At 39.4% G+C, this 12846-nt stretch overlaps 1 protein-coding gene across 9 annotated transcripts in view; it reads left to right on the top strand.

Annotated features, from left to right (window-relative positions):
- ctbp1 (C-terminal binding protein 1) overlaps positions 1 to 12846 on the top strand; it is a 326742-nt gene that overhangs the window by 209931 nt on the left and 103965 nt on the right. For 6 of the 9 annotated variants that reach the window (XM_048599872.1, XM_048599885.1, XM_048599894.1 and 3 more), the window contains one exon: positions 5778 to 5836. The exons of the other annotated variants lie outside the window; for them this stretch is intronic. In XM_048599872.1, the coding sequence (XP_048455829.1) occupies positions 5785 to 5836 (52 nt within the window). In that variant the 5' untranslated portion in view covers positions 5778 to 5784. Of the gene's footprint in view, positions 1 to 5777; positions 5837 to 12846 lie in introns of those variants that run through there. 9 annotated transcript variants of the gene reach the window in all.

The following is a 12846-nucleotide window of genomic DNA, read 5'->3' as shown; positions in this document are numbered from 1 at the left end:
TCTCTCTCTCTCTCTCTCTCGCTCTGTCTGTGTCTCTTTTTTCTTTTTTCTTGCTCTTTTCTCTCTCTCTTGCTCTTTTGATCTCTCTCTCGCTCGCCGTCTCTCTTTTTTTCTTTTTTCTCGCTCTTTTCCCTCTGTCTGTGTGTCTCTCTCTTTTTCTCGCTAGTTTTTTTTCTATCTCTCTCTTTCCCCTTTTTCTCTCTTTTTTTTCTCGCTCTTTTTCTCTCTCTGTCTCTCTCTCTCGCTCTCTCTTTTTTCGCTCTCTTTCTTCCAGCCCTCCCTGTCTCTCTCATTCTTTTTTGGACATTTGGAGTGTTGTGTTCAGTACTAGGCACGTTTTATTTACAGAAAGATGTTAAAGCCCTGGAGATAGTGCAAGGGCGATTTATTAGAATGATACCAGGAACGAGAGATTTTAGATACAAGGAAAGATTAGAGAAATTGGGTTTATTCTCTTTTGGAGCAGAGAATGTTGTGGAGATGCTGGTGTTGGACTGGGACGGGCAAATCAGAGGTCACATGACACCAGGTTATAATCCCAACAGGTTTATTTAAAATCACGAGCTTTCAGAGCACTACTCCTTTTTCAGGTGAAGTGAAGAAAGGTGCATATATAGGTGGAGAGATAATTGCATGATACTCTGACTTTGGAGCAGAGAAGATTGAGAAGCGACCATGTTAAGATATTCAAAATTATGAACAATTTTGACAGGATTAAGAAGGATATTCTGTTCCCATTGGTTGCTATGTTGGTTGCGATAGGTTACTAGGGGTCACAATTTCAAGATTTTCAGGAGAAACGTTTTTACTCGGAGAGTTGTTAGGATTTGGAATGCACTGCCTGGAAAAGTGGTGGAAATGGATTCCATACGAGCTTTCGAAAGAGAGGTAGATATATGTTTGAAAGTGATGAAGTTAAAGGGGTACGGATATATGGCTGCAGAATGGGCCTAGCAAGGTAACTCTTTCAGGAGCCAGTAGACAGACAATGGGTCAAATGGCCTCCTTCTGAACTGTAAAATTCTATGATTCTATAATGAAGTTTTTAGAAAATGCAATTCTTCAGGTGTAAAACAGCATCACTGTTTTAAAATAATGCACTGAGAGCAAATCTGTGATCCAGCTCTCCTTTAGGCTTGGGATGTGGAAGGGACCTATGCTCTGAGTCCAGCTTCCTGCTGACAATGCAGAAAACAAAACTTGCTGCTAAAGTAAATTGTATTACTCATTTTTGTGTTTATAAGGTCTCTACTTCACCTGCAATTTACTGAAGTTGTTAATACTGGATTTAAACATTTAACTGGAGGACAAACTTTTTTGACAATTCTTCTTGGCATTTTAATGGAGGTATTTGGAAATTTTAGGGACATTTTCGAGTTTCACATAATTCAGAATATTATTCTTGCTTTATTCCTGAATATTTTCTTCTAAATTTTAGAGGTTAGAATGAAAATTCATAATGGCTTGAAATCAGATTCATGTTAAATTTCAACTATTTGATGCAGTGAACCAGAAGTCACAAGGCAATAGAGAAAAATATTGTTTAAATTTAGCAATGTCTAAAACAAGGAATGCGATTCGGTGCTGTCATCTAATCTAGAATTTCAATTGTTAGCCAATTGAGCATCACTGACAATTTAGGTATGTCTTCTTGTGCACAGGATAATAAACATTCCTTCTGCTCAAGACTGGTTTATGACCCCTTTTGTTAGAAATATCAATCAAAGTGCCGAGCACTGAACTGAATTTAAAATGGCATCATCTCGATATGCTCTCACTGGGATGGGAGGGCGACACACAGTCTGGGCTGTTGGCCTCTCCCAAAGTGCCTATCTGCCCTAATTGAAGTCAGGCCCTGATGCAATTGTAAGCAGATCTCCCAGGGCACAGAGTCTGAACCCAGTGAGATTCTGTGGCAGTGGAACAAACGTGGAGCTCATGGTGGGGTGGCTTCACCCTGATGGCCGCGGTCTTAATAGGTGATATCTGCTAAGGCCAAAGCTAATACCTTCTCTTCCAGGGCTGGTCTCGAGTTATACATCAGCATGATCCACTGGCTACTCCATAGTGTAGGGTGGGCACTCTGGTTTCAACTTGACACAGTTCATATCTAGTAGCCGGTCAGAAACAGCTTCGAGAGGAAGACTGATCAATTCCCCACCACTTCCAGCTTTCCATATGCAATGGTGAGGAGCTCAAGAAGCTCTTGGAATGGTTTGCTGCCACCTATGTTGGCATCCTTCCAAACATCCAGGTTGTTGTGTGAACCAAGACACCCAGCAGATTAAAATGATATGATCAGAAAAGTTTGAGGGAAGGGACAGGTGACAAGAGGAACTTGATCAGCAGCATGGGAGAGTCAATAACCATTATAGGAGGAGCAACTGCTCACTGTTGCTGGTTCCACCATTCACTGCTCCTCCAACCAAAATATAAGGTGAATTTTTCACCTCAATCATTGCATTTTCTAAGGCTGATTGTATTTTCACAGTGTCTCCATGTGCTTTAAACCCGGTTGTTAATCATGTAAATGATTGAGTGTATGGTGGAAAATCCCTTGCAAAGATAATTGTAGCTTTTAAAATCAGTTAAGCATTGCAAATAATTTCCCAATTTCATTATCAACAAAGAGCTCGATTTAAGCTGCATGATGAGATGCTAATTTTTTTTTTGTCCCACATCCCAGACAATTGAAGCATTCCAGCAGAAGTTTTCTTTTAAACCCTCACTGTAAACTTCAGACTGTTTTTCATATAAGTTGGAACAGTAGGGCATTTGAAAATGTTCCACTCATGATACTTCTCTGCACTTCACAAGCTTTTACTTCTGTTTCTAAAGATCTGGAAAAATCTAGTCTGGTGTCTCTCAACTGTGCAAGGCAGCCTGGAAAGAAGGAACAAAAACCAGAAATTGCTGGAAAAGCTCAGCAGGCCTGGCAGCATTTGTGAAGGAAGGGTCACTGGACCTGAAACATTAACTCTGAATTTCCTTCACAGTTGTTGCCAGAACTGCTGAGCTTTTCCAGCAACTTCTGTTTTTGCTCCTGATTTGCAGCATCCACAGTTCTTTTGGTTTTTAACCTGGAAAGAATTTTTTTTGTTGCATTGGTCAGGTTACAGCAAAGCGTTGCACTTTTTCAACACCAAAAGGTATGAGATAGAAACCTCCCAAAAACGTACTGATTACTTGCAAGATCTAAGTTTAGGTCTGGTGGAGTGACACTTGAATCTGTAAGTACAAATAATCAATCACTAAAAATTTTTCCATAGGTCAGTGAAACTGCACAGAGAAGGCGTATCAAGACCTATTTCTAGAGGGAGAGAAATGAAAAGGAGGGATGTTGTGCTAAGCCTGTATTGTACATTGTGGAGACCACGTTTAGAGGTCTGTGTGCATTCGTGGTCATCATATTTTTTAAAACAATATGGAGGCACCAGCGAGGGTGCAGAGAAGATTTATAAGAATAATAGCAGCTACATATGGGTATACGTAGCAGGAAAAAAAAAGCGAAAGGATGAACTAATTGAGTTCTTGAATGTTATGAAGTGTTTTGATAGATTAGATGCAGAGAAAATGTTATTTCTTGTGGAAAGGAGCACAATGGAGGCCACTGATATAAGATTGTCACAAATACTTGGCAGGGAATTTAGAAGAAAATGATGAGAATGTGGAACTTACTATCACAGGAAGTCAATTAAGTGAGCACTACAGATATTAATTTAAGGGGAAACAAGATACATCATAAGAAGAAGGGAAAAGATTATAATGGTTAGATTTAGATGTAAAAAGATGGAAAAAGCTTCACTGGAGCATAAACACCGGCATGAATTGTTTAGGCCAGAATACCTGTTTCTGTCATTGAAAGGCAATGAAACTCCATTTACTGTACCTAACTTTTCTTCCACTTTACCAAAAAGTAATGAATTGAAAATGTTGTTCAGAAAAATATTTACTTGGGAACAGGAGTACGCAAATCAGCAAATTAAGCATGTTCAGCAATTGAGTGAGATCATGGCTGATCTGTGGCCAAGTTCCACATTCCTGCCTTTTATTGATATCTCTTAATGTTTTGTGAAGCAAAGGTATTATCTATTTCCAATCCAACTTGGAGTTCATGGAGAAGATTTGTGTTTAACATGCCTCTTGCATCCTGATATTACGCAAGCACAATCTATTTCTCATAGTAAACTTTTTGTACATCTCTTATTTTAGACTTGAGTGGATGAAACCACCATGTATTTGTGTACAAATGTCTTGCTGTTGCAGTAATGTACAGAGAAAGATTGAGTGTATCACGAAATTGCTGGATTTTAACCAGATGTATACATGTGAATTAATCTAGCTGGAAATATTTAGGCTGACGTTTTGTATCATTTAGGACCCTGTGTATGGTATGATTTATGATCCCAACATGAAACCTTGATGACCCAGAGGGAACAATGGAAACCATGGAGTCTCATTGCAACTTATAAATGCAAGAGGGTTTTTTGAAAAAAAACAATTTGCTTTCATTCAAATGGTACCTTTTTACAGGGAAGGAATGTGTTATTTGACTCAAGTATAACTGCCTTTTATATTGAAGTGAAATGGCACAATTTGAAGTATTAATCAAATTTAAAATTTGTGAAAACATCTGCAGTTTGGTAACTTAACAGTGTTACTTGTTGTTAGTACTGGCATGCATTGAAGCGTTGAGTAACAACTGACAATCCACGTCAGCTTTGGGCATGAATAGAAAATTATTCTTCCCATAGATGAAGGAAAGTAGAGAGATGGCCTTACAGAGGTTTGTAAAATCATGAGGGGCATAGATAAGGTGAATAGCAAAGGTCTTTTCCCTAGGGTAGGGGAGTTCCAAACTAGGAGCCATATTTTGAAGGTGAGAGGAGAAAGATTTAAAATGGGTAACTTTTTTTACACGGAGGGTAGTTCGTATGTGGAATGAACTGCCAGTGGAAATGGTAGATGCAGGTACAATTACAACACTTAAAGGACATTTGGACAAGTACATGAATAGGAAAGGTTTATAGGGATATGGGCCAGAAGCAGGCAAGTGGGACTAATTTAGTTTGGGAAACATGGTCAGCATGGACGAATTGGACCATGGGGTTTGTTTCTGTGCCATATACTCTTGACTTAAACAGTTATAGTCAATGTTGCATCTAGAATGAGGACAAACTCTGAAAATAACTTTTGTCTCCAAGCATGTGATCATTAATTTGTAATCTGCCCAAAGTAAAAGTAACCTTTCCAAAAGATAGGCCCAGATCCTTTTCTTTGTATTACATTATTTGCATTTTTATATTGAATGTTAAAAATAATTAGGGAGATTTAGCCTATTTGAACTTTTTGTTGGGTGTCTGTGAAACATCCCCGGGCGTCTGTGAAACAAGGATAGCAAAGCTCGGGTAGAAAAAAAAAGGAAAGGTATGCTAAAATATTCATCTGATATCTCCTAATTGTGCCTCCAGAAATAATGCTTATTAGCAATATGCATTGGATCATTTAGATCCCTATTAACAGCAATACTAGTGCTACTACAAATAGGAACATGAGAATTTTTATTTTCATTTCTGCACTCCACTATACTCTCTCAACACCATTATTCTCCAGTTCAGTATTAATTCACTGTGCTGAGAGATTAGCTTAATCATGCACAAACTCGCTCTATTCTAAAACTGATTTAAACGCACAGTATGGGTCTAGCATATTTTGTTTTGCACACTGTTGAACATAGCTGTTGTTAGCAATTGTTTTTATTCTTGCTTTGAAATTAGAGTGAAGATGATGGATATGCATCGAGAAACAAAGTGGAGCAGCGGCCTGGAGAGTTTAAGTATGTCATATGAACTAACTGCTCTCTCTTATTGCCTGTGAAAGCTACTGTGTGTATGTTAATTTCTTGGTTTTTGTATAAGTAAAATTCACTGTTAGATGGTTTCATTCTTAAGGGGATTTTTCTGGTCCTTCCCTGTGAGTACAGGAAGATCTGGAAAATGTAAATTCACATTGTATTTGTATTTGTATTTGTATTTGAATTTGGTTTTCTATTATTTTGCACCAAATAATTAAAATTCAAAACTGATAAAATTAACGGATAATGGAACACAATTCTAAGCATGTTTAAATGTTGTATAGCAGATTAAAACTTTAAACCTGGATCCTTCATTCTCTATTTATACCTTCCAAGTCCTAAGATGTAATTCTTCTATAAACATAAAGTCCTTTTGGTAGTTTAGAATAATTCCAACTAGTTAACATTTCATGTTATCCCTTTTTTAATTGCATGTTATTTTGGGTTTGATTATGCAAATATCACAATGAGGCAAACTATTTCACTGCATAGTGTTATAAGCAGGTGAGGAGAAGTGAATTTGCATCCTTTTCAACTTTCTCAGTTGGCCAGAATAAATGTTTAAAATTCTTTTCTAGTTATATCTTTCTCCAATGAAAATGTTAGTATTTAGCTCTTCAGGAAAAGAGCCAATTTGAATAATTTCTTGAATACAAGTGATGGATGACAAATCTGTTAATTTTCTTTTAGGAGGTAATGAGCAATTTAAACAAAGGAAAGTCGGTGAATGTCATCTATTTGGATTTCCAGAAGGCTTGTGGCTAGGTGCCACCCAGGAGGCTGCTAAATAAGATAAGAGCCCATGGTGTTCGGGGCAGGGTTATGGCATGAATTGAGGATTGGCTAGCTGACTGACAGCAGGCAGATAGTGATGATAAAGGGGTTTCTTTTCAGGATGGCAGCGGTGATTTGGTGGAGTTCCGTAGGGATCATTTTTGGGACCACAGGTATTCATGTTGTACATTAATGATCTGGAAGAAGGAACTGAGGGCATCATTGTTAAGTTTGCAGATGACACAAAGATAGGTGGAGGGACAGGTAGTGCTGAGGAAGTGGGAGGCTGCAAAATGATTTGGACAGGCTAAGAGAGTGAGCAAAGAAGTGGCAGATGGAATATAATGTGGAAAGTGTGAAATTATGCACTTTGGTGGGAAGAATTGAGACCGAGACTATTTTCAAAACTGGGACAGGCTTCAGATTTCTGAAGCATACAGGAACTTCAGAATCCTAATTCAGCATCCTCTTAAGGTTAATATGCAAGTTCAGTTGGCATTAAGGAAGCCAAGTGCCAAGTTAGCATTCATTGGAAAGGTCTAGAATGCAAGTGCAGAAGTGTACTATTGTGGCTGTATAAGGCTCTGGTCAGATCGTATTTGGAATATTGTGAGCAGTTTTGGGCTCCATATCTCAAGAATAGCCTGGCATTAGAGGGGGTACAGAGGAGGTTTACGAAAGTAATCCTGGGAATGAATGGCTTGTCACAAGAGGAGCAGTTGACGACTCTGGGTCTGTACTTGATAGAGTGAGAAGAATGTGGGGGATCTGATTGAAACTTAGAGAATACTGAGAAGTCTGGATAGGGTGGAAGTGAAGATGATGTCTCCACTGTTAGGAGAGATCAGGACCCAGAGGCACAGCCTTGGAATGAAGGAATGACACATTTTGAATTCAGATAAGGAGGAATTTCCTGACCCAGAGAGTGGTAAATCTGTATAACTCATTGCTCATCAGAGTTTAACATAACTTCAGTTTCTTCCCTTCCAAAAATGAATTCATGAACATTGGCAAAGAATCAGGATTGAGAGACCATTTTCTTTTTGTTACAGCCATTCATGATGGATTTCTTTGTGGCTCCGCAATTAGAATCAAATTTAAAAACTAACTTTTCCTCCAGGTTGGAATTGGCACTTAGTGTGATTATGACAAAAAAGGAATGGTGATATTATTCCAAGCCTAGATGCTTCAAGTTCCCCTACAATTTGCACTCCATCCTCACTTTATTTTTGTCTTTCAAGATGGAATTGGTCATGTGTTTATAAAGTGCTGTCTAAGTATCTTTGGTGAATTTCTGCAGTGCATCTTGTAGATATACACACTGCTGCTGCTGAGCATCGGCCTGTGGATGTGATGCCAATCAAGTGTGTTGCTTTGTCCTGCATGGTGTCAAGCTCTTGAGTTTTGTTGGAGCTGTACCCATCCAGGCAAGTGGGGATTATTCCATCACAGTCTCGATTTGTATCTTGATGATGATGATCAGGCTTTGAGGAGTCGGGAGGTGAGCTATTTACTGCAGTTTTCCCAACCTCTGACCTGCTCTTGTAGATATTATGCTTAGGTAGCAAGTGCAGTTGAATTTTTGGTCAATGGTAACTCCAAGGATGTTGATAGTGGGATATTGGGGGATTCAGTGATGGTAACACCATTGAGTGTCAAGGGGCGATGATTAGATTGATCAACTCCAATAAAGAGACATTGCCTCGAATTTATGTGGTGCAAATGTTATTTGCCACTTCTCAGCCCAAGCTTCAATGTTGTTTAGATTTTGTTGCGTTTGAACACGGTGTACTTCAGCATCTGAGGAGTCATGCATGGCACAATCAGCGGTGAACATCCCCACTTCGGATCTTTTATGATGGAGGAAAGGTCATTGATGAAGCACTTGAGGATGGTTGGACTTAGGACACTAATTCTGCTCCTCTATCTTAGGATCTTATGGTCTATTATTGCTAAACACTCCCAAAATACATGTGCGTTACACAAGCGCACACATGAACACTAACGCAGTCAAAAGTTGATAGTGTCACATACGTCTGGGAAGATAACAGAATATGCAGTTTAAAATCTCAAGGGTGTCCTTAAGTTTTTAATTTGAGACCATGGTTAGTTAGTGGTGTTTTACCACAACAGTAGCCAGTATTACAGATATCTTTAAGTTCTAAGCACACTCATGCTTCCAATTTGTGCTGCCTTCAGGTGCTTTGTCTTTACTGGGAGGCATAGAACACAAGCTTTTTCCAGTCACGCAGTTGCAAACTGTCCCCTCTGCTCTGCCAGAAACCTTTCCCTGCAGTATCAGCTTGTTTTATGTATTCTGTCTGATGATGTTATATTTCTTTTAGTTTGCTAATTGTAGGCAACTCCATCTCTAATATGTTAAAATTTGCATAAAGATCTCAATCAAAATAGGAGATGGAGGTTTATTCATGTGTGACTGAGTTGACTGCTTTCAGTACTTTTTGATAAAATGTTAGTTTCAGTTCTGACTGTGCATGTTTATGTTCCATTCGTGTCATGAAATGGTCAACCTGAGGTTAGATAATTGCTACGTCCATTTTAAGTCTGTGTTTATCCCTGTTTTGACTTTAGCCTATGAAAGCCCCAGGTGTTATAATTGGTTAGTAGAATTTGAAAATAAGTAATCCCTATTTTATTACCCTTCACACAGCAAGGACACTGTCAAATACATGGTGGCCACTGAAGGAGTCTTTGGGTTGGGCAGAACTTCTGCCCATGATTTAAAACACAATTTCACATGGTTAACAAGCTTCACATTTCTAAACATCAAGTTGATGCATCACCAAATAACTAAACAAATAGATATAGTTGACACAAGTCAGAGGGTCATACAAGAAGGAAACAGACCTTTGCTCCAATCAGTCCATGCTGAACATAATCCCAAACTAAACTAGTCCCCTCTGCCTGCTCTTGTTCCATATCCCTCCAAATATTTCCTATTCATGTACTTATCCACATGTCTTTTAAATGTTGTAATTTACCCACATCCACCACTTCCTTAGGAAGTTTATCCACAATCAAACCACTTTTTGCGTTTAAAAAAAAATGCTGCTCATGTCTTTTCAAAAATTCTCTTCTTGGACCTTAAAAAATGTGCCCATTAGCCTTGACAAGCCCCATCCTCGGGAAAAAAAAAGTGACCATTAACTCTGTCTATACTCCTCATCATTTCACAAACTTCTATCAGGTCACCTCTCAATCTCCTACGCTCCAGTGAAAAAAGTCCCAGCCTATCCAGCCTTTCTTTATAACACACAACTTCCATACCCGGCAACATCCTGGTAGATCTCTTCTGTACCGTCTCCAACATTTTAAAAAAAATATTTGTTTTGTGGGATGTGGGTGTTGCTGGCTGGCCAACATTTATTGCCTGTATCTGGTTGCTCTTGAGAAGGTGGTGGTGAGCTGCCTTCTTGAACCGCTACAGGTCGCATGCTGTGGGTTGACCCACAATGCCATTAGGGAGGGAATTCTAGGATTTTGACCCAGCAACACAGAAGGAATGGTGATAGATTTCCAAATCAGGATGGTGAGTGGCTTGGAAGGGAACATATATTTGCTGCCCTTGTCCTTCTAGATGGAAGTGGATGTGGGTTTGGAAGGTGCTGTCTGAGGGTCTTTGGTGAATTTCTGCAGTGCAGTGTAATAATATCCTTTCTATGATGCAAAATCATGTTTTATGCAGTCCTAAATGATCCTGTGGCTAAACGAAGGATACAACAACATTTAAGACGGCCCAGTAGAAAAACAAGATATGCTTCAAGGAGTAAAGAGAGTCACCTCAGGATCTTGAATGTTTCAATTGAGCCACTTTAAACTCTTCTAAACGCCAGTAGATGCTGGCCTGGCCACTGTAGCTTTTCAATGCTTGCATCCTTCTGTAGGTATGGTGACCATTACTGTACAGAGTACTGCATTACCCTATGGAACTGAAGCATAACATCCCTATTCTTGCATTCAATTTCCCCCACACAACAATCTATAAGCTTTGCTGATTACTTACTGTACCTGCATTCTAAACTTCTGCAATTCACGCACTTTGCATTTCAGAGCTCTACAACTTTTGATGATTTGGATAAAATGTATCTTTTTATAATTCCTTGGGCTTCAACTATTTAGGATACGTATCAGACTTGGGTATATTTGGATGGCTGGGAGGAATAATGAAGTGTACTATATTCCAGGTTTTTAAACAGTTAAACTTAATTGGAGTAGTGCACTGGAAATCAAGCCCCACTATTTCTGGAGTTGTAACACAGAATTCCCCAGTTCGCTTTTATTTTCGACCCAAGTTGATAGAAAGTGTGACCAGTTTTCTGCTTTTAAGAAGACTTGCTATTCATTAGAAGTAACTGGACTATAATCACCTTATGAACTCCCCCCTTACGCTCATACACAGATGGGGAAAGAAAACATAAGTGTTGTGGACAGCAGGCAAGACTGGGAATGTACTTGTTAGTGGGATTTTTGAGATGATTCTTGTCCTGATTGTGATGATATGTACATTTTTAAGAGCAATTTGTTCTGTCCTGTCTCTCTTGAAGAGGGAGGTGATGGCCTAGTGGTGTGATCGCTGGACTGTTAATCCAGAGACCCAGATAACGTTCTGGGGACCCAGGTTCGAATCCTGCTACGGCAGATGGTGGAATTTGAATTCAATAAAATATCTGAAATTAACAATCTAACGATGACCATGAATCCACTGTCAATTGTCGGAAAAACCCATCTGGTTCACTAATGTCCTTTAGGGAAGGAAACTGCCATCCTTACCTGGTCTGGCCTACATGTGACTCCAGACCCACAGCAATGTGGTTGTCTCTAAATTGCCCTCTGGGCAATTAGGGATGGGCAATAAATGCTGCCTAGCCAGCAGCACCCTCATCCCGTTAGTGATTTTAAGAAAAAGAAAAAAAACCTGTTGCTGAAGTGTTTGCACCATGGAAAACAGAATAAATAGCTTTGGTATTTTTTATTAGACAAAAGAAACATGATTGTGTGCCTGACTTCACCATAGACCCAGGGTTTTAGTTTTTGCTTTCAGTGTTGAAGCTGGGGTTTTGAGGTTGAAACTGTTAGATAAAGTTGTCTCTCAGCTGCCAGATTCATTCCGTTGGTGTTCCTTTTCCTTGACTGGAGGAGGTCGCAAATAAAGGAAATTTGTTTTGCTGAATTTGCCTTCGCCAAGAGTGTGTTAAGGGATTCTACTTTTTTTTTGGAACAGTTGATGAGTAGTATTTTCATATTAGTTTGTTAAATATTTCAATAGAGTTGAACTTATGCCAATTCTTAGAGTCATAGATTCCTGCAGCATGGAGACAGGCTTTTCGGTCCAAACTAGTCCATGCCGACGAAAATGTCCATCCACGCTAACCCCATTTCCCTGCACTTGGCCTAGATACTTCTAAACTTTTCTTATCCATGTATTTGTCCAAATGCTTTTTAAATGTTGTTAATTTATCCGCTTCTTCCGCTGGCAGTTCATTCCATTTGTGTACCTCCCTCTGTGTAAAAAATAAAAAAAGTTGCCCCTCATGTTCCTATGTATTCTTTCCTCTCTAACCTCCAACTGATGCCCTCTAGTCCTCTATTCCCCAACCCTGGGAAAAAGACTGAGTGCATTCACCCATCCATGCTTCTCATGATGTTATACCCTTCTATAAGATCCCCCCTCAGTCTCCTATGCTCTAAAGAGAAAGGTCCTCATTTGTCCAACCTGTCCCTATAACTCAGTTCCTTGAGTCCTGCCAACATCCTTGTAAATTTCTTCTGTCTCTTTCCAGTTTAATAACATTCTTCCTGTAGCAAGGTGATCAAAACTGAACACAATACTCCAAGTGTGGCCTCGCCAACATCCTGCACAACTGCAACATAACTTCCCAACTTCTGTATTCATATAAAAACTGAAAGAACCATGGATGCTGTAAATCAGGAACAAAAACAAAATTGTTGGAAAAGCTCAGCAGGTCTGGCAGCACCCATGAAGGAAAAAACAGAGTTAACATTTTGGGTCCGGCGACTCTTCGTCAGATTCATTGCCCTGACTGATGAAGGCCAGTATGCCAAAAGCCGCTTTCACTGTCCTGTCTACCCATAACTCCACTATGAGAAAACCATGCACCTGAATTCCAAGGCCCCTGTGTTCCACTACACTCCTTAAGGTCCTACCGTTCACCATGAAACTCTTACCTTGTTTTGAC

This window comes from Rhincodon typus, chromosome 1, assembly GCF_021869965.1.
Source record: "Rhincodon typus isolate 14 chromosome 1, sRhiTyp1.1, whole genome shotgun sequence".
In the NCBI taxonomy this organism is placed as follows: domain Eukaryota; kingdom Metazoa; phylum Chordata; class Chondrichthyes; order Orectolobiformes; family Rhincodontidae; genus Rhincodon; species Rhincodon typus.
The sequence above is the reverse complement of the archived record's forward strand: the minus strand, read 5'-3'. Positions and strand labels throughout refer to the sequence as shown.